Source organism: Rhinatrema bivittatum, chromosome 12, assembly GCF_901001135.1.
Source record: "Rhinatrema bivittatum chromosome 12, aRhiBiv1.1, whole genome shotgun sequence".
In the NCBI taxonomy this organism is placed as follows: Eukaryota; Metazoa; Chordata; class Amphibia; order Gymnophiona; family Rhinatrematidae; genus Rhinatrema; species Rhinatrema bivittatum.
In genome coordinates, this window is record NC_042626.1 from 15,814,798 (window position 1) to 15,840,601 (window position 25,804).

At 45.5% G+C, this 25,804-nt stretch overlaps 1 protein-coding gene across 7 annotated transcripts in view; it reads right to left on the minus strand.

The window, feature by feature from the left end:
• NAV1 (neuron navigator 1) overlaps window positions 1-25,804 on the minus strand; it is a 290,127-nt gene that overhangs the window by 223,829 nt on the left and 40,494 nt on the right. For all 7 annotated transcript variants that reach the window (XM_029572140.1, XM_029572137.1, XM_029572134.1 and 4 more), the window contains exons 2-3: window positions 8,160-9,084; window positions 5,147-5,244 (exon numbers count right to left, since the gene is read on the minus strand). In XM_029572140.1, coding sequence (XP_029428000.1) covers window positions 5,147-5,244; window positions 8,160-9,052 — 991 coding nt within the window. In that variant the 5' untranslated portion in view covers window positions 9,053-9,084. The remainder of the gene's footprint in view (window positions 1-5,146; window positions 5,245-8,159; window positions 9,085-25,804) is intronic.

The following is a 25,804-nucleotide window of genomic DNA, read 5'->3' on the forward strand; positions in this document are numbered from 1 at the left end:
GGATGACAGAGGATTAGTTGGGTTATAGAAAGGGCTTGGGGTGATTGAAGATCAGCTGGGGGGGGGATGCGAAAAGGCCTGAGAGAAGTGAGAGGAGCTGTGGAATGTAAGAGGGGAGCAGCTGGAGGGACTCAGACAGAGAGGGGAGAAGAGTTTCCTCTGAAGGGGACCAAGGTTGAGAGAGAGAGAGGGTGGAGCTTGAGAGAAGGGCAGCTGGCGTGCAGGGAGGGGGAGAGTGAAGTGAGGTGGGAGGGAAACCACCCCTGCTAATTTGGTTTCTCCTCTCATGAATTTTCAGATGCTTAAAGTTTGGGAAGGCCTGGTCTGTGGACTTTGCACAGATTTTGAAAGGGAAAGTCCGTGTGTACTGTCCATGGGTACATCTGGCTCACACAGTTTGCCCCTGCCTTTTGTGCAGGCTAAATCTTGCACTATTCCCTAATCCTGATTGGTATTCCCCCTAGTAAATGGCTTTTGGAACTTGTCCTTTTAAAGAGAAGGAAGAGGGGGAGAGAATCAGTGGTGTGGGGGAGAGGGGTGGAAGGGACAGAGACACAGAATAGAGGGGAGACTGCCAGAAGGTGAGAGAGAGACCTGGGGCTCACTGAAACCCAATTAAGTAGGTAGAGGGATGGGGAGAAGCAGGGGCCGAGTGCCTCCGGTGTTCTGGGGGTGGCTTTGGAGTCTCCTCCCCCCCCTCATGTTTTATTTTATTCTCCCTAGGAGAGCGTTTAAATCAATTTATTCCAGGTGTGGCAGGCTCTAAGCAGGTCTCCAGGTTTTAATTAAGTGAGAGCTTGTGCTGGGTATCTACAGTGGAGATTAGGCAAACAGACGGGAGAGATGAGGCAGACTTGTTTTCTCATCTTTGTTTAACCACTAGGCTTATTACTTGGGTGATGTGCACACATTGGGGCTGGTGCAATATCCTGCGCTCAGCCTAGCGCACAGGTTAAGCCGCGGTCGGATGCGCGTTTTGGATGCGCTAGGCTAACACCCAAAGTAAAAGGGAGATTAGCAAGTCCAAACTCACTTGTAGCTAATAGCATTTACCCGTGATGAGTGCTATCAGCTACTACCCGTCTTGCAAAAAACTCCCTGCTCGCCCAATGCACCCTTCTTAACTCCGCAAATGTAACGCTAGGCCAAGAGCTGTCGTTAAGCCTTACAGCACATTATCGAACTGAAGAAAAATTTAAAGAATCAGGTTTTCTGTGGTTCCTCCCGTTAGTATCATCTGATACTAAGAAAGCAGCACCATGCTAAATTTAAAATGCTTGCCTGAAAAAAAAAATGTCTGTGCGCACATTATACATGCACAATATACACACTCCAGGCCGTGTATATTGTGCTGGTCAATTACCTACTGTGGGATAAAATGGATGCTCGTAAATTGGGCGTCCATTTTATAACCTGCACACAGCCTCGTCTCCTGGTCTCCCGATGCCAAGGTTGCACCAGGGACGCGCACTTTATCCCTAGTGCATCCCATTTAGCGTGGCAGAGTGTGCATGCGTTAAAAATTGAGCGCCCAGTTTAGACGCATGTTTTTTACGCATACTGTTTTGCATCAGCTGTTTTGCATCAGCCTCATTGTCAGGCCGATAAAATTTCCTGAATGCGATACATAGGAGAAAGATTTGCAGGCTATTTCACAGCACAGGGCAGAAATGGTGGTCTCTGTAAACACACACACACACCCTCTCTGTCTCTCAAATTCAAGAAACTTTATTGGCCTGGCCCGTTGCATGTGTGGACAATTTCCAGACTGGTCCGCTTTGGAAGGAAGCACGCGGCGATGTCTTACCCGCCGTCTGGGCACCAGTTTTCAATGAGAAGGCATGAGCAGACTTTCCTCTTTCAAACCTTCACCCTCGCATCAGCTTCTTGTGCCGGTACTTTATCATAGAAAATGCGATGTACACGCCTTATAGTCCTCCTCGTGGTGCGGCTAAGAACACGCACGGGGTGAGGCGCTCTGCATTACTTTGAGCTGTGTTGAGGAACGGCGATCTTCACACAGCTCATTTAGGTAAATGGCTTTTATTAATGATTTTCAAAATAAAAGAAGGGGAAACGATATAAAAGTAGTAATAACAGCAGCAGCAAGAAGTAGGGCAGGCAAGCATGCAGAGGCGGGGCTTCAGGAACGCTTTCCAACATGGGCGGAGCGAAGATGAATAGGGGGGTTTGGAGGTGGGTGGGAGTGGGGAGAGGTATAGGGTTTAAGGATGTGAGTGTGTATGGGGGGGGGGGGAGCTATATGGCTGTGTGTAGGTACGGGGGAGGGGGGGTATCGAGTTCTGTGAGTGAGCTTATTTGTGAGGGTGTTGTATTGGGGTTTTGGCCATGTGGTGTGTAACGAGGGAATGAGGTTGTGCAGGTGTGATTGGGGGTTTGTGCGTGCGAGAGTGTGTTTTCAGCACACGGATGACTGTGCATAGGTGAAGGTAGGTGAAGGGTTGTATGTGTGCTTGGGTTGGTAGGGAGAGTGGGTTTTTTGGGGGGTGGGGATGTGGGGGGTGTTTCCCAGCATCCTCCTTCACCAGCTGCAGCAGTTATCTTCCCTGTCTCTGTGGGAGACAAAGCGGGGAGGGGGGGGGAGGGGTGTCCTGGGGGCAGCTCTGTGAGCATGAGTGCATGCATTTCTCACAACCATTTTGGCAGGTATGTGCATACCTTGCCAACTTTATAGTACACGCGGGAAACAGAGAGTGTATGCGTTTATTTTTAATAATGAGATACCTGCAACCCCTCCATTTTCCCGCATGTACTAGACAGGTAAATGGGTGCACACCCCTAATGGATTGGTCCTCAGGATTCAAAAATGACGCTGGGAGTTCAGGAAGACATTCCCAGTACATAGAAGACTCGGAAGTCTTCTATGTGACAGCGCGGGATCCCAGGGGAAGACCCATGAACTCTTGAATCAATGTTATGTTATGCAAAAGTACTGAAGCTCTGTGTTAACCTTGTAAGTAGAAGTTGTCTCTGTTCACTCTGGACTGTCATAAGAACATAAGAAGTTGCTTTACTGGGTCAGACCAAGGGTCCATCAAGCTCAGCATCCTGTTTCCAACAGTGGCCAATCTAGTCCTAGCAAGTACCCAAACATTAAAGAGATCCCATGCTACTGATGCTGGTAATAAGCAGTGGCTATTCCCTAAGTCAACTTGATTAATAGCAATTTATGGAGTTCTCCCCCAGGAACTTATCCAAACCTTTTTAAACCCAGCTACACTGACTGCTTTAACCACATCATCAGGCAATGAATTCCAGAGCTTAATTATGCATTGAGTGAAAAAGAATTTTCTCCAATTTGTTTTAAATGTGCTACTTGCTAACTTCATGGAGTGCCCCTAGTCCTTATATAATCTAAAAAGATGAATAAGGGATTCACATTTACCTGTTCAAGTCCTTTCATGATTTTATAGATCTCTATCATATCCCCCCTCAGTCGATTCTTCTCCAAGCTGAACAGCCCTAACTTCTTTAGCCTTTTTTCATACAGAAGCCATTCCATGCCCTTTATCATTTTGGTTGCCCTTCTCTGTACCTTCTCCAGTGCAACTATATCTTTTTTGAATTGTACACAATATTCAAGGTGCAGTCTCACCATAGAGTAATACAGAGACATTATGACATTTTCCGTTTTATTCACCATTCCCTTTCTAATAATTCTTAACATTGTTTGCTTTTTTGACTGCCCCAACACATTGAGCTGTCAATTTCAATGTATAATCCACTATAATGTCTAGATCTTTTTCCTGGATGGTAACTCCTAATATGGAACCTAACATCATGTAACTATATTGATTGTTTTTCCCTATATGCATCATCTTACATTTGTCCACATTAAATTTTATCTGCCATTTGGACTCCCAATCTTCCAGTCTCACAAGGTTCTCCTGCAAGATATCACAATCCACTTGTGATTTAACTACTCTGAATAATTGTGTCATCTGCAAATTTGATCACCTCACCACTCCTCATATTCCTTTCCAGATCAGTTATAAATATAACTGATATAAAAAGCACCGGTCCAAGTACAGATCCCTGAGGCATTCCACTGTTTACCTTTTTCCACTGTGAAAACTGACCATTTAATCCTACTCTCTATTTCCTGTCTTTAACCAGTTTGTAATCCACGAAAGGACATCGCCTCCTATCCCATGACTTTTTAGTTTACTTAGAAGCCTCTCATGAGGGACTTTATCAAACGCCTTCTGAAAATTTAAATACACTACATCTATCGGTTCACCTTTGTCCACATGTTTATTAACCCCTTCAAAAAAATGTAGCAGATTTTTGAGGCAAGATTTCCCTTGGGTAAATCCATGAAAAGCAATGAATATGGAAACTTAAGTTAAGCAAACTGGAATTAAGTTTTGCGCTAATCACAATTGTTTGCAACCTTGATTGAGGTTATCTGTTTCTTTTTACCTGCAGTACACTATAAGTCATCTGTTAACAAACTAGCATGGAGACATCATTCCCAGCATGGTTTGTACTGAAAGTGCTTCCATCTTGACAACAGCACTTGATAATGGAAATAAGATATTGCATCCTGCATGAGCAGGAAAAGCCTGCGAGCTCTCTGAAAATGGCATGTAGTGGGCACAGTGCATATTGGTTGAAAACTGACAACCACTGGTGTGCTAGTGCTATTGTAAACACTACAATATAGTTTTTCACAAAATAATCTTATGGAAAAAAATTTAGCTTACAACAAAGTACTGCACCATTTTTAGCATCTTCAGACTGATCTTTCAGACCCTGATAGCACTCTGTAGGGGTAAAGAGAGCAGCAGTGGAAAGATGCATTGAATATACGTGGTAGATGCACCTTTCCTTCAAATGGGGCATAGAGTGACAATGCTACATGAAGGATGGGAATGTCTCTTGCAGAGAGTGTGTATAAAGAGAGCACACCTGAGCTGGGGCAGAGAGCACACCTGAGCTGGGGCAACTCCACACATCTCCGGGCCTGCACATTACTACACAGGTAGCTTTTTCATCAGTTGTTCTTTATGGTTTTTTGCATTGAGGTGCCAGCACAGTCCCTCCTCCCCCGCCCACTCATCCTCACTGATGTCCAAGCTGCAGAAGCGCCAAAGGGCCATGATCTTGTCCAACACGCACTCACCCAGGTCCTGAAAGCTCAGGTCGGCCGTGTCCGAGAGGCTCTGCTGGCTGCTGCTGTCCTCGGGGGAGAAATCATCCTCGAGGTCTCCTTCCTGGAGCCTGTGCAAGGAGTATATAATACCATGAGATTATTAATATATCATCGCAACACTTCATCTCTAATTCTGTGTCAGGATTTGCCCATAAAATGCTTCCAGAGCAATCAGTGGCAGAGCCGGGGATTAGAACAAAGTCACAGGGAGACAAAGTGACTTGCACAAGGTCACACGGTAGCACAACAAGGACACAAACTCTCATCCCAGGAGCACTACTGATTCATATTTTTGTGCTGCGACACTAATTCACAATCTTCCTTCTGTTTTACAGACACAGGCCTGGCATGGGCACCTCTTGGCTACGTGATCTATAATTCATCAAATGATAATGTGCCAAAATATTGCAAGGCTTAGTAAGGTATCAAATATTCATACTCCTGTAAATGCACAGCCTTTCCCAGACATCTACTTTTCTATTTCTGCTCCGCCAAAGGAGACGGGCTAGCGCCGGCTGAAGCAAAACACAGTGTGCATGGTCCCTTAGCAAGGCTCTCCGATCTTTTTTCACTCAGCTCTGCCAGAGCGTTGGGATCCTGATCTGCAGCCTGCCCCAGATATCCCGTACTGAGACCCAACTCCCTACTACCACCAGAGCTCTGCCAATGCATCTGCGCTGCAGCAGCCTCTGCTATTCTAGTCCTGAGACCCACACACACCGTTCTGCTCATGCACCTCAATCCTGCTCTGTAGAACCCTCTGCTATTCCAGGATGGAGACCCCCACAAGCAACTCTGCCAAGGTACCTCACTCCTACCCCTCTGCAGCCCCTGTTATTCCAATACTGGAATCCCAACATACAACTTTGCCCATGCACCTCACTCCTGCCCTGCAGCACCCCCTGCCTCTAAGCTGAGCTCGTGAGTGACCACATATACATTTCAGAGCATCACTCACAGGTTTTACATGGTCCCTCACATGCGCTATATACAGAAATGCAGCGCTAATACTGGTGCTCAAAACTTGTAAGTTTAAAAAAATTGTTGTGCAGACAAAAATTATTTGCACACACATAGTAACTTATTGGAGGGAACATTGCTCCCTGCCATTTCCAGTATGGAGTCCCCACATACAGCTTTGCCCATGCACCTCATTCCTGCCCTGCAGCACCCCCTGCCATGCCAGTATAGAGACCCCACATACAGATTTGCCCATGCACCTCGCTCCTGCCCTGCAGCACTCCCTGCCATGCCAGTATAGAGACCCCACATACAGCTTTGCCCATGCACCTCGCTCCTGCCCTGCAGCACTCCCTGCCATGCCAGTATAGAGACCCCACATACAGCTTTGCCCATGCACCTCGCTCCTGCCCTGCAGCACTCCCTGCCATGCCAGTATAGAGACCCCACATACAGCTTTGCCCATGCACCTCGCTCCTGCCCTGCAGCACCCCTTGCTGATCCAGTACTGGGACCCCCATACACACAGCTCTGATAGGTTTGTTCTTCCCAGAGATTTGGAAATTCATTGCACTAGATCTATTCCCTGGGGTGCAGCTCTCAGACAGTCAATGATTTTAGGAGCAGACTAGTGATGTAGTTTTATCTAATGATATCTGCATACAATAGTAGGTCTGAAAACTTCGAATCAATGATATCAAACAAAAAGCAGCACCAGTGAGTGATTTGAATCCCACCAGCTGCTTTGTATGTAACATTTATTTTTCTGCGTATCTATGTGTGTATTCAAATGTTAGAAAAAGATTTGTAATTAGTTTTGCAATTCAAAGGGCTTTGTTTAAAATTTACTTTTCCCTATTCTGTACCTATGGAAAAAGATCTTTAATGGATTAAGTCCTGCGGCCCCCAGCTTCTCTCTCGCCCTTTCCAGCAGGTAGAAAAGATGACTGCAGAAGACTCCAGGCTACCTCCTTACTTTCTCTCCCTCTCAGTGGGATGTTTGTTTGGCAACATTGCAGGTGGCTTTTAAGAGGAGACAGCAAGGGGAACCTTTCAGTGTTTTATGAGGTAAGAGATTTATGTTTCTATTTAAAATGCAAGGATTAATTGGAGTAAATAAAAGATCAGTGAATATTAATGCTGTGGTTCTTCTTGGCACCAGGAACCCTTCTGGAGAGGCTCCTGGAGGCTGCAGAGATGGTCAAACTATTCCACAGAATGCAAAGGCTCTGAGCTCGAAGGCCATGAAGCAAGCAGAGCCACCAGTGGGTAGCAAACCTCTTCCCTTCAGAACCCATTTTGGGAACTACGTTTGGAACAGTGGATAGCAGAATATCACAAGTCCTTGGGGCTTTGTATAACCACAAGAAGTTTTTAATAAGATCTACCATGTGTGCTAACATAGTTTGGATTTTGGGTCGCACCACTGAGCTTTGAAAATGTCTTTAAAAAAATCCTTAATGTTTCATCTAGAGATGCTAGAGAAGCATTGTAAATTGAGTTTGAAGCTATCATCTCATTATATATAGATGTAGATAGATACAGGGAGAGAGAGAGAGAGAGAATGGAAGCTGATACCTGGAAAATACAGCAAACAATAAGACAGAACTGATTTCCAAGGCTCAAAAGTTCAAATCCCATCACCACTGCAGGCTCTTGGTATGACCCTGGGCATGTTGTGTGCGATCTTTCATCTACATCTGGAGCAGATTGACAAAGCCCTCTACGTCCCTTTTACCACTTTGGACTCAGTACTGCACTGCCAGGCCACGCACCCCGGAAGTGCCTACATAAGCGCTTTTGAAGCATGAATTGCACAGTGCCTCAGGCAGTGGGGTGGATGCCAATGCTTTTCATAGGAACTGGAACTCATAGGAGAAGGAATGTATTTATAGGAAAGGGCTTGGCCATGCTCTGAGGTGTGTGTTTGGAAAGGCATCCTAAGAGCACAACTAAGCAAATAAAATAGACAGACCCTAGAATGCATTACATTATCTTCTTGATGACAAGCATCATCACATACCTGAACTGAAAGGGAGCCACCGTCGCAGTGATTGGGCGATTTTGCTGGGTGACTGGCAAAAAGCTTTTGGCCCCATAATTTACAGTTGATCCTTTGTTCTGAGGAAGATTACTGACAGGTGCAGAGCTTCGCGGACCCGGCAGTACAACCTGAATTTTGTCATTGGGTGCCATGGGCTTAGAGGTTTCCTGGTTCATCTCAGCTACCCACTGACCTTTCACCGGGCAGCTTTGAGGTCTCTTTACCTTTAGACCTTCAGCAGAATCCAGCAGCACTGTCTCTGTGTACAGACTGAACCGGGTTGTGGCTTTTCCTTGATCTTGGGAAGTCTCAGTTACCATATTAAAGGATAAACTTGATTTGCCTACATTCTTCTTGTTGCCATGGCTGCTGAAACTCTGGGCAAGCTTATCACAGCCATCTTTCTCCTTGTCTCTTTCCATTCCATGCCCCAAAGTTTTTTTGTATGTGTCCCTCGTTCTGGAAGAAGTCTTCTGTGGCATCCTCGGACTGCTCCATGGGGACCCAGCACTGGGAGTAAAGTTGCCATCACAAGTACTGTCCCGTCTGCTTTCAATAAGGAGGGCCTTCTCCTGTCCAGTTGTCACTTTCTCTTTCACTCCTATAGAGGTTTTGGAGGCACACTTCTGTTTTGGAGCTTTCGATGATGAGCTGTTGACATTGGCTGTTACTTTGCCAAGTCTTGGAGATGATATTCTTTGGTTGTTGTAGGCCAAAGGGGAACCCAACACCACACTACTTTGCCTTGGGGGTATCTTGGGTGAGGCAGCCATGCTGTGTAGCATGATCTGGGACACGGTTCTAGGCACTGGGATGGCTGAAGCATAATGACTTCTACCGGCTGGGTTTACGTTGGTGGCCCCATTCATCATCAACAGCAGCAAACATTTAATGTGTTATATTTCTGAAATGAGAGAGAAAAAGCAAGCCATCAGATTGACTGCAAGTGAGAAATCAGAGCTAGAAGACTTTCTTTTTAATTGGATTAAATAAACATGAAAATGTGAAAGTATAATCAAAGGAATGTAGTGGATTGTGATTAGGGCTGAGTATTTGGCAACAACTGCATAAACATCAAGGTATCACAACAACCAGCCAAAGAGTCTACAAGTTTCCTTGTGCCATTTGCCTCAGAATAGCCATGCTTAAACCATGGATCACAGTGCCTTTTGCTGCCTCTTCCATGGAAGTTATGGCTCCTACACCCATGATTTCATCAGGATCTGATAAATTGCTAATTTTTTTCATCTACTTCCAGTCAAACTAAACAGTTTTCAGAAGGTAAAAAAAATTAATTTAATAAAAAAAAAAAAAATATATATATATATATATATATATATATATATATATATATCCCCTTTATTAAGAAATCAAAAACAGCAATAACATCACCATTTTTAAGGGTAGTAAAATATTTATGGAGCATCAGTTACTGCCTCTCTCTTAAATTTTTAGAGGTATTGAACCAAAAACCCTGCACCAGCTATGACATTGGAAGAGGACACATTCCTTTTTATCTTGGAGGAAACTTTCAGAGGAGAGTCACACCAGCAAATATTATTGAAGACATGTTTTTGGGAGCAGGGGGAAGGAAATTGTTCACACTAGCTAGAACATGAATTATAACTCAAGAGGTGACATGACAGTCTGATTCTCTACTTTATCACCAGCTCGCCTCATGCCTTTAGACAAGTCACCTCACCTCTTTCATCTTAGGAACCACAGCAAAGTAGTCACTGATATCAATGCTATATATCCCATGAGGCAAATGGGCATGTTTACAATATTGCTCTTTAGCAGCACCACATGTGCGTTTCCAAGTAAGTTAAGCTCAAGCCTTGCTTGCGTCTAGGTCGCCACCTCACCAAGGTCAACCCAAAGAGGTTTTATCTTTCTGGGTATGGTTAGATCGCTCAATTGTTGAATTTGGCAGACTTCAGCCAGTCCAGTGTGTCAGCAAAGCCATCCTTCTTCAAGATGGTTCATGGGGCACTCCTAGCATTTCTCCAGTCTTGGATTTGCCCCATTGCATGCATGGATTTGTAGTTCTGATTTCTTCTTGCATACAATGGGACAAAACCAGGGCTAAAATCAGCATCTGTTTGGGTTGACCTGGGTGAGGTGGCAACCTGACTTGGGACTAAAATTAATCATTCATTGGGGGAGTGGGGGAAAGATCGTTTTACCTGAAAAGAGATTCTTATAAATGTGGGCATGGGGAAGAAGATGATCTTAATAAAAGATAAAAGATCAGGTCAACCCAGAGAACCTGATCCAGTTGTGGTTTATCGGCATTGCATACACGGAGATGTAGTCCTACTTTAGAAAAAAAAATTAAAAAATAATTCTGTGCATGCAAAGGGAGCAAAACCAGGGCTGGATCAGCATCTTTAGCTTGATCTGGGTAAGAAAGCCAAGGAGCCTAGAACCAGGCCGGGTGGTATACTGATGTCTCTTGCTCACAATACTGCTTTAAAGGATGGATAGCTGTTTTGGGACAAAGGAACTTTTAATGTCCTCTTCTTCCTCCCTTCCCTGTATCCTCTGCTGTTCATTGATTAATTCACCTCTTTCTTCTCAAGGCTAAATTAAAAAAAACAAACAAAAGGTCCTGGAGATCAAGGAAAATGTGGTTTATTTCAGGTTGGAGTAGACTTAGCATCTTGAAAATGCTATTTCAAAAATAAAATTTAAAAAATTATATTGATTCCTTCTGCTGGGAAATTCCTTAGATTCTGAAAACAGTCTCATAAGATACCCAACCAGTAAGCTCCAGGGTGATCTGTGGCTCCATGCCATGGAGGCCAAGCTAAGCCAGTCCTGATTTTACTCCCAGTGCATCTCATAGAAACTGCAAGTCCGAAGGCCAGCCTGTCCCCTTATCACATAGGATCACCCCAAATATGTCCCTTGAGTAATAAATATTCCTGCGCGAAAATAAGGCCCTTCAGCTCTCCTGCCCACGGCTGCTGCAGTCCTGGGGGCCTTCATGTTCCAATACGCTCAATTACTGCAGCGTGAAACCAGCGTAAGAAGCCTGGGAGGTGGCTTTCTGCAGTCAGTATCAGCAGACAATAGCATCGTCCTTCTCTAAAGGATGGCAAAGGAGCACCTTCCCCGCTTCTGTCTCCGTGCACTAAAGTGTGCTAAACAGTGACTGGAAGCAGGAGATGGAGCAGAAAAGAGCAGATGGTATTGTTTGCATAATCGGTATTGGCCCTTTCTGCCTTGGGTACAGGAAATTAGAAACCTCCGGCCCACACCCAGGCCCTGAGAACAATAATCCTACACAGTGAAGCCTGTGACAGGGCCCCACCACAAGGCGTTGCGTTTCTAGCTCACTCTATATATAACTCGCATCGCAACGCAGATCACAAACACACTTCTATTTTGGTCCCAACACAATCTGTTCTGCTAAATCCTATCTGCAAAATTTCTCGCTTGCTCTGCAGCAGCACGCAACAGGCAATCAGGGAGTTTGTAGGCAATAGTAGACAATTATTGCCTGGCGAGAGTCGACAGGGCACTTACATGGCCATTCAGTGCCAGATTGTGTCTATAAGAGAAAAAGGCTTAATGCATCTGGCCCTTGGTATCAAACTGCAGGTTGAGAGTTTTCTGCATAATTGAGCCCCGTGTCTCTCACACCCCCCCCCCCCCCCTGCACACCCCCCCCATGCTCCCTGCATCCCAGCCCTTCTGTTTCTGGGATCCCACTAAACCAGCTCCTTCTGCTTACTGTATTGTAGCCCACTTAATGCTCTCACTTCCCACATCCCAACCCTCTTACCCTCACCATTTCTGCATTCCCTCCCTTACATGTTCCCTGCAATTCAACCCCATCACCCCTTACTCCCTGCATCCCAACCTCCTATCATCCTGCTCTGCATCTTCTCCTCATCTTCCTCCACACTCCCTAAATCACAGCTCTTCCTTCCCATGCTCACTGGATCATACTCCTCCCCCCACCCATCTCCCCTTCACTCTCCACACTCCCCACATCCTAGCTCACACCTTACACTCCCTGCACCACAGACTGTTAAAACACACCCAGCACGTCACAGCTCCTTCCCAGAGTTACAGCATTGCAGCCACATGAAGGGTCAGCGCCTACTCACCCCAGGTCTGGGTTCTGCAGCAGCTACCACACAGCTCAAAGTGTCCTTCTGCACACTGAGGGATGCAAAGCCCGAGGTTCCGAGTCGCATCACTGAGCAGACGGCTCCTGACCAGGACTGCGGCACTCTCATGGCTGAAGAGCGGTGATGCAGGGGGCCCTGAAGCTGGTAAGCCTCAGCGCACTGCATGCAGTCCCAGCAGGCACTGAATATGGCTTTGGGGAGCGTGCTCAGCCTCATTACATGGATTAGCAGTGCCTGAACTGCACTGAAAACCCATGCGAGGGATGTTAGGCTGCACCAGGGGCACAAGATACGGTGAAGACCTCCTGCATATATCTTGATATTTACAAACCCTTCAGGAGGAGAAGCTTTAGCACTGGATATCTTTACAAATGAAGAAATAATAAAAAGAATGATCATATGTTTTGTTCAGATGAGAGGGAGCCTTGTTCCTGGCAGGAAACAGAGAAAGTGAGAGACAGACAGACAGAGGGACAAAAAGACAGATAGGAGAGAGAGAGAAAGATAGGGAAGGAGACTGAGAAAAAGTGAGAGGCAAGAGGCAGGCAGACAGCTGGAAAGAGACAAAGCAGGAGAGAAAGCAAACAGCAAGGGGGAGAAAGGAGAGAGAGAGAGAAGCAGACAGTGAGCGGTGCTACCTTTTCCACCTGTAGAGCTGTGACTGGTGTCCCACTTCTTGCCTTGGTCATGGCCAAGAAGTGTTAAAGGGGAACCACCATCAGCTCCATCTGTAATCACTGTGAGGGGGGAGAGTAGTAAGGAACAGCCACCCATCCAGGGCAAACAGCTAAAATTATTTTCCCAGTGTGCAGGATTTTATGTAGCACTTTATTATTTAATCCAGGTAACATGGAAACAGACATTTATTGCATTTGTTGTAAAAGCAATGTTGCTTTTGGTACAATCGCCCATCCTTTGCAAATGTACCACCAATGGGCATAACAGATAAGATTAAACCAAAATATTGCTATTTCACCAACAGCAAAGTAAGAGATAACCTAAAATCTTGAAAAAAAAAATGGAGGTGATAGAAGGCAGTGGAGAGAGCGATGGGAGGCCTGGGTCTTGGCTTAGATACGGAAGCTCAGGTGTTCCTTTTCCCAGAACAGGAGAGGACATGCACAGAGCGAGGGGATGTCTCTCTCCAGATGGGTTCATCCTGCGCACACTTTAACAGGAATGAACCTCACTGAGCCTTCTAATGGCCTTCTGAAGACTTGCACTGTGCCAAAGCGAGCTTCCTTCTGGCGTTCACAGGATGTAGTATGTACAGGCAGCAGGAAGTTCTTCTTAATCAGGCCAGTGGCTCCCAATACAACTGGAACAATTTCTGTACCTTGCTGCCACATTTTCTTGGTTTCTGACTGCATCATCTGGTACTAGAGGATCCTCTCTCTCTCTCCGTATGATCCACTGAATAGTCACTTCTTTCAACAGTGTGTTTTTCTGCTTTACCGCAATATCTGGTTTTCTTGCATCAAATGTATTATCTGTTGGAATAGAAATGTCCCGGGTGATCACAACTTCTTCATTCTTTACAATTCTCTCAGGCTTGTTCTCCCAGTGTTTTCCTGGTACAATGATGTTCTAAGTATTGATGGTTTGGCTACATTTAGCTCCCAAAAAACACGAGGAAGGGTCAACCAGCATGACAGAGCTTTGGTAATTAAAAGGTAGGTGGCGGATCAGTTGGGGTAAGCAGCAGGACAGTCTGGCTGCATTTTTTAGCCTCCTGCAGGAAGGATAAGGAAGGACCCTCCTGCAGGTGATCGTGTAGTTGACAGCTGGGCACTCTTTTTTAGCACAGAGGGAGGTGATAAAGGCAAGGAAGGGCGATTGGCAGAGCTAATGTCGGCTGGTCAAAAGGTTTTATTTGCCAACATTCACTATTGTTACAGCTTTAATCTGACTGCATAGCTGCTATCGCCTGCCACGATCAGCGAGGCTACAGCCAGAGAAGACAGCGTTATGTCCTTCCACATTAAATACTCCATTTTTAATTTACATTTTTTTTTTTAATGATGAAAGTCAGTTTCCATGCCCTAGCATGATGAGCAGGAGAACTAATGCAGAGGTCTCTGGTGCTGCTGTTGTGAAATGTGAACAAAGCAAAGGAAGAGCGTTTTTGTTGGCCTTAGTTTCACTTTCAGCTGGAGGTCTGACAAATTAAAAGGCAGGTAGGGATATGTCCTGCTGCTGTGCCATCAGACTTCTTCTGCCCAGATTACGACTTGAATTTACCCAGCTTGCTTATATAATCATTAGGTCTCTTTTACATAAAACTTAGCTAACCTCTGTAGAAAGCTGATATTGCAGGATAAAGTCAGGTACTCTGCTACTCATATACACATTTCCTAAAGAAGCATCAGAACTGAGGTGCATGGGCAGATGTGGATGGGAAAGAGGGAAGATCCTGGAGTACTGCCGGGTAGGACTGGGCAGAAGCATGCATGGGGATCTCAGTCCTGCAATACCAGGAGAGTTCTGCGGGGCAGGATTGAGGCGCCATAGCAGAACTGTGAGCGGGTTACTGGAAGGGATGCTGGTGGGAAAGATTAAGATGCACTGGCAGACCCGTGTGTGAGGGGGTCTCAGTTCTGGAATTGCAAGGGGCGCTGCATTGTAAGATTGAAGTGCATTGTCCAGACCTGAGTGTGTAGCAGGGAGAGGGGGGGTCTCAGTACTGCAAGATGAAGGGTCAGTGGCAGAGTTGTGTGTTAGGGGGGGAGGGTCTCAAGACTAGGCTAGCAGGAGGTGGATGCCAGGCAGGACCGAGGTATACTAGCAGTTCATTATATTCCCACAATATCTTGTTGTTCACTACGGCTGCTGCTTTCAGCTCCTATACGAGCAGCAATTCAGCAAAAAGAAGGATGCCAGCCCTGTGTAGGCAAGGGCCAGGTAATCGGGAGGAGGAGGCCCGATGGTTTGGTAGCTTTGGGAAATGAATATAGGTCAGCTCACGGTTTTTAGTGCAGTAATTAAAAAAAAATATATATATATATATGCATCAGGAATAATAAGTACATAAGATTTTCCATACTGGTTCAGACCAAGGGTTCAACAAGCCCAGTCTCTTGCTTCTAACAGCGGCCAATCCAGGTCACAAATGCCTGACAGGATCCCAAGGTAAGATTCCATTCTGTTTATCCCAAGGATAAGAAGTGAATTTCTGCAACTGCACCTTAATAATCCAGAAGTGAAATCCAACCAGCAATGAGTTTAAAGAAAGAGAAATGTGATGGAAAACTCATGTTTCCCTTCTGGGAGCCTGCTCCAATTCTTTTCCATTACATTTCTCAAACAGCATTTCCAGAGCAAGACAAAAGAGAAAAAAAAAATAGACAGAGCTAAAGGTAAAATTAATTTAAAAACAAATCATTGGATCAATTCAGTGTATTTCATTCAAATGGGATCCCCCAAGCACTTCAACATTTAATAGGTCAGAATTTGCACATTCAGCCTCCAGAAGCTGAAGATCTGCCTGTAAATGTTTGTGTCGCAGCTGCGAGAGAGGCTAACGGGGGAAAGATGTGGAATACTTTTCTCATTATTACACAATTAAACTTGGGAAGACAGGGGACCAAGGACATGATGGGCCATTCCCAAGGTCACACAGAGTCTGAGCTTCTCAGCATCCCTCTTGACTGGGCTCACACCTTCATTGACACTGGGCATATTCTACAACAATTCAGTATGGGGATCTTTGATTCATGTAATGTAATAAATAAGTGGGAACGATATGTAGAGGTGATTATTTCAAAAAAATAAAAACCAACAATAAAAGCACTTGGAAACTGTGAAGACCTCCTGCATATATCATGCCTTTTATACAGCAACTCTGCTGTATAAAAGGCATCACATTGATCTTCAAAGTACATGGAGACGATGCCTCAACCCATCAAATGCTACGTGTGACCACCTTGGTAGCTTTTTGGACCTCTAACTGTTTCTTAAAGCAGAAGCACCTTAGGGGTCAAGGTTATAAAATGATTGTGTCCATGTGCGTACGCCGAGAACCAGGAGCACATGGACGCGTGCACGTTTGTTTAAAAATCTGCCTTTTAATGTCTTCTGTGGTGGTGCAAATTCAGAAGGCACCTGCAGCTTTCTAAGAGATCCCTGGAGGGCCAAGAGAAAGATGAGCTAGGAAGTAACTGAAGGGCAAACCCTTCATTCTTTACCCCTACCCTCCTTCAAAGATGAACTCCTTTCTCCTGATGTTTATGTTTAAATGTCAGGTGAAAAGAAGACCTTTTTTTCTCCATGCAGATATCCAGTTACTGAAATTTGCTCGTTTGCCGTAACCTCTCTGGTTTGAATTTACCTTTACTTTTTGTGCACCTTTCTTGAGGATCTCATTCTTGTGTGTGATTTGATTTAACAATGGTATTTTTCTTTTCTTGGTAAAGTCTAATAATGCATGCCAGGTACTTCTGTACATATAAAAACTGAATGAGTAGAATTTAAAAAAAAAAAAAAAAAAAGACAGCTCCTTGCATGAGCCGCCTAGCGACTGGGAACTGCTGACACTTGGGGGCTCCAGTCCCAGCCCTGTCACTCACCTTGTGCCCTCAGACTAGTTACTTTACTTTACTTGTATGCCACAAAATCCAAATGTACTTGATTATTCAATTCTTTATTACTAATAAAGTGCAATGCTTCACAAACTGTGACACACTATAGTGCAGTACTGTTATAGTAATTGTAGACAGGACACACTATAGCACAGTATCCTTATAGAATTGTATTTTCCTGGTACGCTGTGAGAGAAGAGGAAAGGATCCCCATTCTTTCCTTGAACATCTGGGCTTCTGTCCTGTCGCAAATCCTTTAAATCCCCCCCCCCCCTCCCAATACCATCCATGAGATTCATGTTGTAGAGTACAAAATAAAGGCTGTTGTCATAACATTATAAATATTTAAGAAAGACAAATGGCCAAAGCGTAGCTGTGCAGTTATAGTTATTAAATAAAATGAAAGATGTGGCTGCAGTTTCGGAGAGTTGAAGCCCACCTTTGGGAGCTGGGCCCTCAGTGTGCAGGGTCAGCTTCTAGTTATGGGCAGCTGCAAACCTTGACTGGAATATGCAGACTGGGCGACTGGCTAGCACTGGGCTGATGCATGTCTCTTCCTGATGGGTATGGTTTGGTGTGATCTCAGTCCCTCAGTGTTTACTGCTTGTGCTCTTAGGGGTAGATTTTCAAAGGGATACGCGCATACCCCCCGAAAACCTACCCCAAACCCCCCCTGCGCACGCCGAGCCTATTTTGCATAGGCTCGGCGGCGCGCACAAGTCCCGGGGCTTGCATGGAGGGGCGTCTCGGGGCGTGTCGGGGGGCATGCCGGGAGTGACGCAGCGTTTCGGGGGCGTGTCGGGAGTGAAGCGGCGTTTCGGGGGCGTGTCCAGGGGCGTGGTTCCGGCCCGGGGCATTCCGGGGGCGTGACAGTGGCCCCTGGACCAGCCCCCGGACCGGAACATGGATTGCGGCAGCTGGCCCGGCACGCATAAAGTTACGCCTGCTTCCAGCAAGCGTAACTTTTGGGATAGAGGTAGGGGGGAGGGCGAAGGAAAGTTCCCTCCGAGGCCGCTCCGATTTCGGAGCGGCCTCAGAGGGAATGGAGGCAGGCTGCGCAGCTCGGAGCGCACAGGCTGCTGATTTTGGGCAGCCTTGTGCGCGCCGACCCCGGATTTTAATGGATAAGCGCGTATCTATTGAAATCCCGCGTACTCTTGTTCGTGCCTGGTGCGCGAACAAAAGTACGCGTGTGCGCAGATTTATAAAATCTGCCCCTTAGTGCTTGCATTGTGCCAAAAAAGCTTCCTTCTGTTGTGTAATACTGGGATGTTCTTTTTATTCTGGCTGGTGACATCCAATACAACTGAGACTATTTCTCTGTCTTTCTGCCACAGTCTGTGACTGTGGTGATCTCTCTCTCTCCCCATACCAGTACAGAATAGTCAGTTGTGGGGACTTTGTTGGTGAATTAGATGGGTGTTTATTTATTTATTTAAAAGTTTCTTTTATACCCCTTTAAACCAAAGCAGTTTGCAATAAAACATACATATAATTAAAAGAAACCAACAAAGTACAACATCAGTACAAAACTATCTTAGTCACTGTATTTAACATATGGTTATAGCTTCAGTATCATAAGTATTTCTAGCCAACTGCAACAAAAAATATGCACAGCCCTCAATCACTGGCAATTCTTTCACACTACATTTATAGTTCACTGAAAGCTTGCTGATATAGCCAAGTTTTAAGCCCTTTTTTAAATGTTTTTTTCTCAGCCAATTTTCTCAAAGCTTCAGGCATTGTTGTTCCACGGGATAGGCCCTGCCACAGAAATTACTCTCTCTCTTACCGCTCCCAGATGAACCTGTTTACATTTTTGTGAACTTCCCATCAGGAAGTGAGGGTCATTCTTGTCATGGGATGCACCAGACAAATTCATTTGAAGTCACTACCCTCCACCACAAAAAAAAAAAAAAAAAGAGAGAACCTCATTTTATTCTTCATTTATTGATGCAACCAGTCACTGTCAAAATAAAGCTCATGGCTTCTGGTATGCAAGAGACCTGGATAAGATTCTCTGCTGAGGTAGTGCTTGAAGCCCCCTGGGGAGAAGACTGAGGCAGATGCATCTCTTACAGACACAGCCTGAAGTCTCCCAGAGAGCAATAATGGAAGGAGCTCTTGAGTAATCTGCATCCTGCTGCTGCTAAAGGAAGCTACTGTAAAGCTTGCTTTTCTATATGGGAAGGTGGGAAGGTGGGAGAAAAATGGGAAAATACCAGAGGTGCCAGATGAGAGGTAATCTGACCTGAGAAGGAGTAAGGTCATGTCCTTAATGAGAACTGCCAAGGAGAGAGGGAAAGGCTGTGAATTATGGCTCCTTGATGGGACTGCCTGAAGAAAGACTGCCCAATCAAAGCTAGAAGACTGATAATCAGAACAATTTTGCAGTAATGCCACTATAAACCTCCCAGCTCTTTTCTTTTCTATCAAAATGATAACAAGAATAGCATTTACTTCTAAACAGTAAACAATAATACAAACTATTCTGCCCACCTGGGAGGACTAAACAATCAGAAGACATAATTCCCCCCTCTGTATCCATGCCATTAAACGGATAAAGCCCTCATTCAAGGGTAGAATAAGTTTTACACACTAGAGACTTTTTAGCATGCAACAGTCAAGACTTAGGTTCAGCCCCGGAAGTCAGCGCGGATCAAACTCAAGAACCTTTCGTGTTGCCGTTTCTCCCTGAACGATCCTCCTGTTTTTCTCAACTCTCTGCTGCCCTAAGCCTACTAGACGAATGCCACTGCAATGCCATCTAGGAATGATTAAACAAGGAAACTTGAAACCCAGACTAAAATGAAAAGCTAAAACAAAAAGTAAAAGTGAGCTGAATACCTGCGGCTGCTCTTCAGGCAGGGCTGGATTGAAGCAGGACGAAGCCCCAAGCTATGTCAAATTTAAGAGGCCCCCATAGCATTACCAAGCTAAATGTAAAACGCGAGTAATTTGTTTGTATTTAGAGACCCCCAAACTGTAACCGAGATAGTTTGTGCCTGAACCGGGCAGACTAGCCAGGGTCGCAGTGAGCCATGGTGCTGAACGGACAGCTCCCCAGACGCTTAGGAGGACCCGGTTTAAGGCTGGGGCGAACGCAAACAAAGTCTGCATCTTTCCTTATGCATTTTTGAATCTGTGCATCTTTTGCTCAAAGACAAAGATTTTCTGTACCATATATATTCCTTTTAATCTGTCCTTGTGTATGGCCCTTAGTTTCCTGCCCTATGCAGGGACTCTGGGAATGTGCAGGGCCTAGGACAAATCAGCCTGTGCAGCACTTCCCCTCCCTCCCCCCCACCAAACACAATTATTTCTCTCCTGTCTGAGACAAAAAAAAAAGCATCACCTGTCCCCCTCCCCACACAAGCATCTTTCCTCTACCTTATAATCCAGACACTGCAAGGGTCCTCAGCCAGGGTCCATGCGCCGGGGCACCTTCTGGAATCCTGCAGCAGTGAAGCCCTAGTGCCCCCCTCAGGGGCTGTGAATGCTACCTCTGCAGCATCCCCTGCTGACCCTGGGAGTGGCTGTGCCCAATGCCTTCATTCTAGTAATTGCAATAGGAATGCAGGTAGAGGGGTGCAGTGGTACACGGCCCAGACTGAGCCATCAGAAATGGTTAATGCAGAACTTTTTTTATTTGCCACCCATGGTAAAAGGGGGAGGTGGGTTGCAGCACTGTTGCAATGCTCTCTAGTGATGGTATATATCAGATATAATCAGAGAAAGAAGGGAGGTCCGAAGTGGTAGAGTGAAATGGAAAGGCGATGAGGGGCAATGTGTGGAGAGAGACGAAGAAATGGCAGAAACATTAGACAAATACTTCACTTTGGCCTTCACCATAGAAGACCTAGCGCACGTACAGAAATGCAACCGTATCCGGGGGCTCTGCTATTCTGTGGTGGCTGCGATACCATTAAGGAGTTGTAAGACAGAGGGAAAAAAAAAAAGTTTTACGTAAAACATGGAGCATCTTATATTTAAATTGGTCGCCTTTCTTTAATTTACTGTCCCATGCGCTTTCATCCCCTGCACAAGCGGCTGATCCAGTGCGACTTTGGTTCCCCCAGAGCTGAAAGAAAAACGTAAGCTGGCAGCACTGCTCCTCCGCATGGAGGTGCCGCTCCTGTAGCAGCAACTGATTTCCCCCCACCCTCCCGGGGCTCCACTTGCATTGCCCGAGCCCTGATGGGCAGAGAATTTCATCCTTGGGTCTCCTGTGCTGCATTGCTGTGGATAAAGGGGAGGAGAAGGCCATCCCTGTCCATTTAAAAGTACACTGAGGAATTACAGCACAAAAAAAAAAAAAAAAAAAAGTATATATGGACTTTTTTTTAAAACAAATAAAACAGAATATGGGATAGCAGTCATGGGAGATGTCAGCTAAACAGTGATTAAACTCTCTGCAACTATCACCTTTAAGACTTAATCCTGCACCTCATGGAAATAGATGGGTGTCGCTATAACAGCCTATTGACTGGTCTGTATAATCCATCCACTTAATGCCTGCTCTGTTTTGCTGAACGTAACAAGGTCTTGAAAGGCCAATAACACTTATCTCAGCAAACGAACAATTTATTGGACTCTATTTTTATCCAAATCTGCCATGGCTAATGGGTCATTGATTCATTCACTTAGATTCAAGCCCTGTTGTTGCTGACGGAATAACTTTCTTTTCTATGCAAACATAGGATTGAGGGCAGAACAAAATGGTCCATCCAGTCTGCCCAGCAAGTTTCTTAAGGAGGAAACTGCCGCTCCATGCAGGTTACCCCCATGTTTCTGTTAAGGATAATAGCAACAATCAAAACCAAGCACTGTGAAACCCATATCAAAATTATTGCTATCAACATTTAATTGTCTATTTTCTTTGATCCTGTTCACAATCCTGCCATCGCATAAGAAGCAGGCAACGGGTGCAGAGAAGGCTGAACAGGGTCATGGATCCCAAGACTGAAACATAGAAACATAGAAATGACGGCAGAAGAAGACCAAACGGCCCATCCAGTCTGCCCAGCAAGCTTTCACAGTTATTTTTCTCATACTTATCTGTTACTCTGACCGCTGAGATCAGGGCCCTTATTGGTAACTTTTTTGGTTCTAATTTCCTTCCACCCCCGCCATTGATGTAGAGAGCAGTGCTGGAGTGCATCAAAGTGAAGTATCAAGCCTAATTGGTTAGGGGTAGTAACCGCCTTAATAAGCAAGCTACTCCCATGCTTATTTGTTTACCCAGACTATGCAATTCAGTCCTTGTTGGTAGTTGACTGAATGTACATCCTTTTATTTTCATTCCCCCCTGCTGTTGAAGCAATGAGCTGCGCTATATATGTATTCAAAGTGAAGTATCAGGCTTAATTGGTTTGGGGTAGTAACCGCCGCAACAAGCAAGCTACTCCCACACTTATTTGTGAACGCAAATCCTTTGGTCCACATTTCCTCTTGCTGTTGAAGCATAGAGCAATGTTGGAGTTGCATTAACTGTGTGTAAGTTTATTGAATAAGGGTATGAATCACCAGGTAGTAGCAGTCATTCCCGCAAGCCACCCCAATGCCTCTTCTCTTCATTCGTATCAAGACTTTATGGATCCACAGTGTTTATCCCACGCCCCTTTGAAATCCTTCACAGTTTTAGTCTTCACCACTTCCTCCGGAAGGGCATTCCAGGCATTCACCACCCTCTTCATGAAGAAATACTTCCTGACATTGGTTCTGAGTCTTCCTTCCTGGAGTTTTAAATTGTGACCCCTGGTTCTGCTGATTTTTTTGCAATGGAAAAGGTTTGTCGTTGACTTTGGATCATTAAAACCTTTCAAGTATCTGAAGGTCTGTATCATATCACCCCTGCTCCTCCTTTCCTCCAGGGTGTACATATTTAGATTCTTCAATCTCTCCTCATAAGTCATTTGATGAAGACCCTCCACCTTTCTGGTCACCCTTCTCTGGACCGCCTCCATCCTGTCTCTGTCCCTTCAGAGATACGGTCTCCAGAACTGAACACAGTACTCCAGGTGAGGCCTCACCAAGGACCTGTACAAGGGGATAGTCACTTCCTTTTTCTTACTCGATATTCCTCTCTCTATGCAGCCCAGCATTCTTCTGGCTTTAGCTATCGCCTTGTCACATTGTTTCGCCGACTTCAGATCGTCAGACAGTCAAGACACTATCACCCCAAGGTCTCTGAAATGCTGAAATGCTGGCAGGGCCACTGTCCCCACCAACAGACAAGGAAGCCCTGCGCAAAGAGAGCCAGCCTATGCAAAATAACCCAGTTCTTATACAAACACATCCTTAAGTGCAGCCATTGAGGATTTCCTAAACAACAACTCTGCTTGTGGCCCTCAAGGACTGGAGTTTGCATAGACTCCCATGCAAAGACTAAGTTAGGATTCCTAAAAAAAAAAAAAGGCAGGACTCCAAGTCCATGCATGCAATGGGGCAAAATCAGGACTGAATCGGCCTGTTCCTTATGAAATGGAGCCAAGTGATAATCCTAGATTGAGAAGATCCCCAGGGCAATGTGCAGTCATTTTGACTAGTTGTCTGCTTCTTCAGGATTCCCCACCCCGTGAGCCATAACCAGCTGATCCCTCAGCATGACCCAAAATAGCAGCCTTCCTCTAAGCTCCTGTTTATCTGGGCATGGATGAGGGGCAGAGGAGAGGAGGAATGCTCAACCACTATATCAACATCACCACACTTTGGACTGAGAAGAGGTTCAAGTTGCAACTGAAATTACTTTGCTGATCTGGAGCGGCAGAGCTGTGCGTGGGTCTCACAGGGGGTGCTGCAGGCAGGATTGACGTGTATTAGCAGAACTGCGCATGGAGAGTCTGGGAGCAGCAGAAGAGCTGCATTGGCAGGCCGCGTGGGTGGCAAGTTTGGCACAGCTTCTGGTCACATTATGCTGAGTGTTGGCACTTTAATGAATACAAAAATTTGAAAAATCCAGCTGGGGGTGAAAGACATTCTTTGCAGGATGTGGTGGAGCAAGCTAATGTCAGATGTTTGCAGCTACAGCTCTCGAGTAATGCACGGCGCAATGGCTTAACTGAAAACCTCCAAGCAAGAACGTTAAACCCAGATCTGCCCATTATAACATTTGAATGGCGCAGGGATACGGCCCCTGCGCTCAGCACACTGGCAGGAGGGTGAGGGAGGGGACAGCACAGGCAGAGGCCGCTGGCTCTGTTTATTAAGACTGTCCTGTCAAAGGGGCTCATCAGCCAGCTTGGCTGTGCCATGGCAGAGAACTGGCAGGGCAAAGTAACAATTCACTCATAGGGGTTTCTTCTCCCCGCCCCTCCCCCAACACACTGACACTGAGGCTGAAAGGGCGGTGGGTTTGGCTGTGATTCAAATCTCCTCTCCCTCCCCCCCCCCCCCCCCCCTCCAGGGAATGGCAGCATTGCTGCCCGCTGGCACACTGAGTCAAGCCTGGCATTTACATGCAATGAGACTGGATTTCTCTCCTGCGGTCGACTGCACTGCAGGTGTCTCACACATAATAAAAAAAGTTTACTCAGGTAGGGCCCGGTCTTTAGATCACACTATACCGGGGATGGCAGAGGGGTCCAAAGTGGTTTAACCCAGATCAAAAGCATCCAACGGAAGCTCAGTGAAAGCAGCAGGTCACGCTCTCTCTCAAAAAAAAAAAAAAAAAGTTTCATTTTTAGGTGACTGAGATTAGCAAAGATTTTAAATAAAATTATAGCTAATGGATGTCTGAGGTCCCATTCTGCCAAATCAATCACAAATTCTGTAGCCGGTTAATGGCCGCCATTCGAGGGCCTGTGTCAGACATTTTTACACAGTTAAACATGTCTTCACCCTTAGAAAATCACAGTTTAGAAATTGTCTCCCCATCCCCACCTCCCCAGTCTGGGTAGCACTGCGCACACACTTTTACCTGTAGAATAAAAAGGGGCGGGGTTTAAGTCAGGGGCGGGTAAGTACGCAGGTGGAAAAACTTCCTGCATTCCCTCGCCAGTCCAGCTCCTCGGGGGGCTCCCCTTTGAAATTTAGCTGGCAGGCCCTATGTAACTCTGGACCTGCAAGCTGAATAGAAATTATTGCCCTCTTTCTTTCAGTACGATAAGCTGCAGCATGGGAAGGCAGATCAGTTCAGAGGTCCTTTAAAGAAAGAACTCTCTTAATTTGCTTGTTTTGGTCTATAGTACCTATACCTATAGTACCTGAATGCAATCTGCTTTGACATACACTTTGAAGTGCCGAAAAGCAGAATATAAAAATCTAAGTAAACAAAATAAATAAATATCCCGAAAAACCATCCGGTTTGAAGCTATGAAGGATGATCTGCAGGCTGCAATAGTTTTTGCCTGGCCAAGGTAAAGAATAATCCAGAGAGGGAAGTTTTGGACTTGGGACTTTGAGAGCACATCTGGAGAGGGGAGTTTCATAGTGTCACCCTTAGGGTAAAACTTCTGTTGACCCACAGAAAAATTCAGTTTTCTACGGAACCAACACAGCTATAGAACAGACGATACTACTCAAAGAACACCCTCCCTTCCCCTAAAACAGTCCAGTCCTTGAGAGTCTGGATTTCAGGTCTGGATTTCAGGATAACTGAAATATTCAAATTAAATATTTTGTTTTCTGTGACCAAGCAGAGACAAACGAGGCATATTCATTCTGGATATTCACAAATATTGGTGGCTTTTGAGGCTCATAGTTATCTGCCCCTTGTCTAGAAGATCCCAGGCTTATTGTAAACTGCTTTGGGTCAAGCATTTTGTTTGCGGAAGATGCTGTATTGTTGCAACATAACATAACTTGCCTCCAGTGACTGTAAAACCAGTTAGGTAATCCAGAGTGTTTTAAGATGGTTTAAAACTTGTTTCTAGGCTCAGAGAGTAAGAAGGCTGAAGGCAGAGCT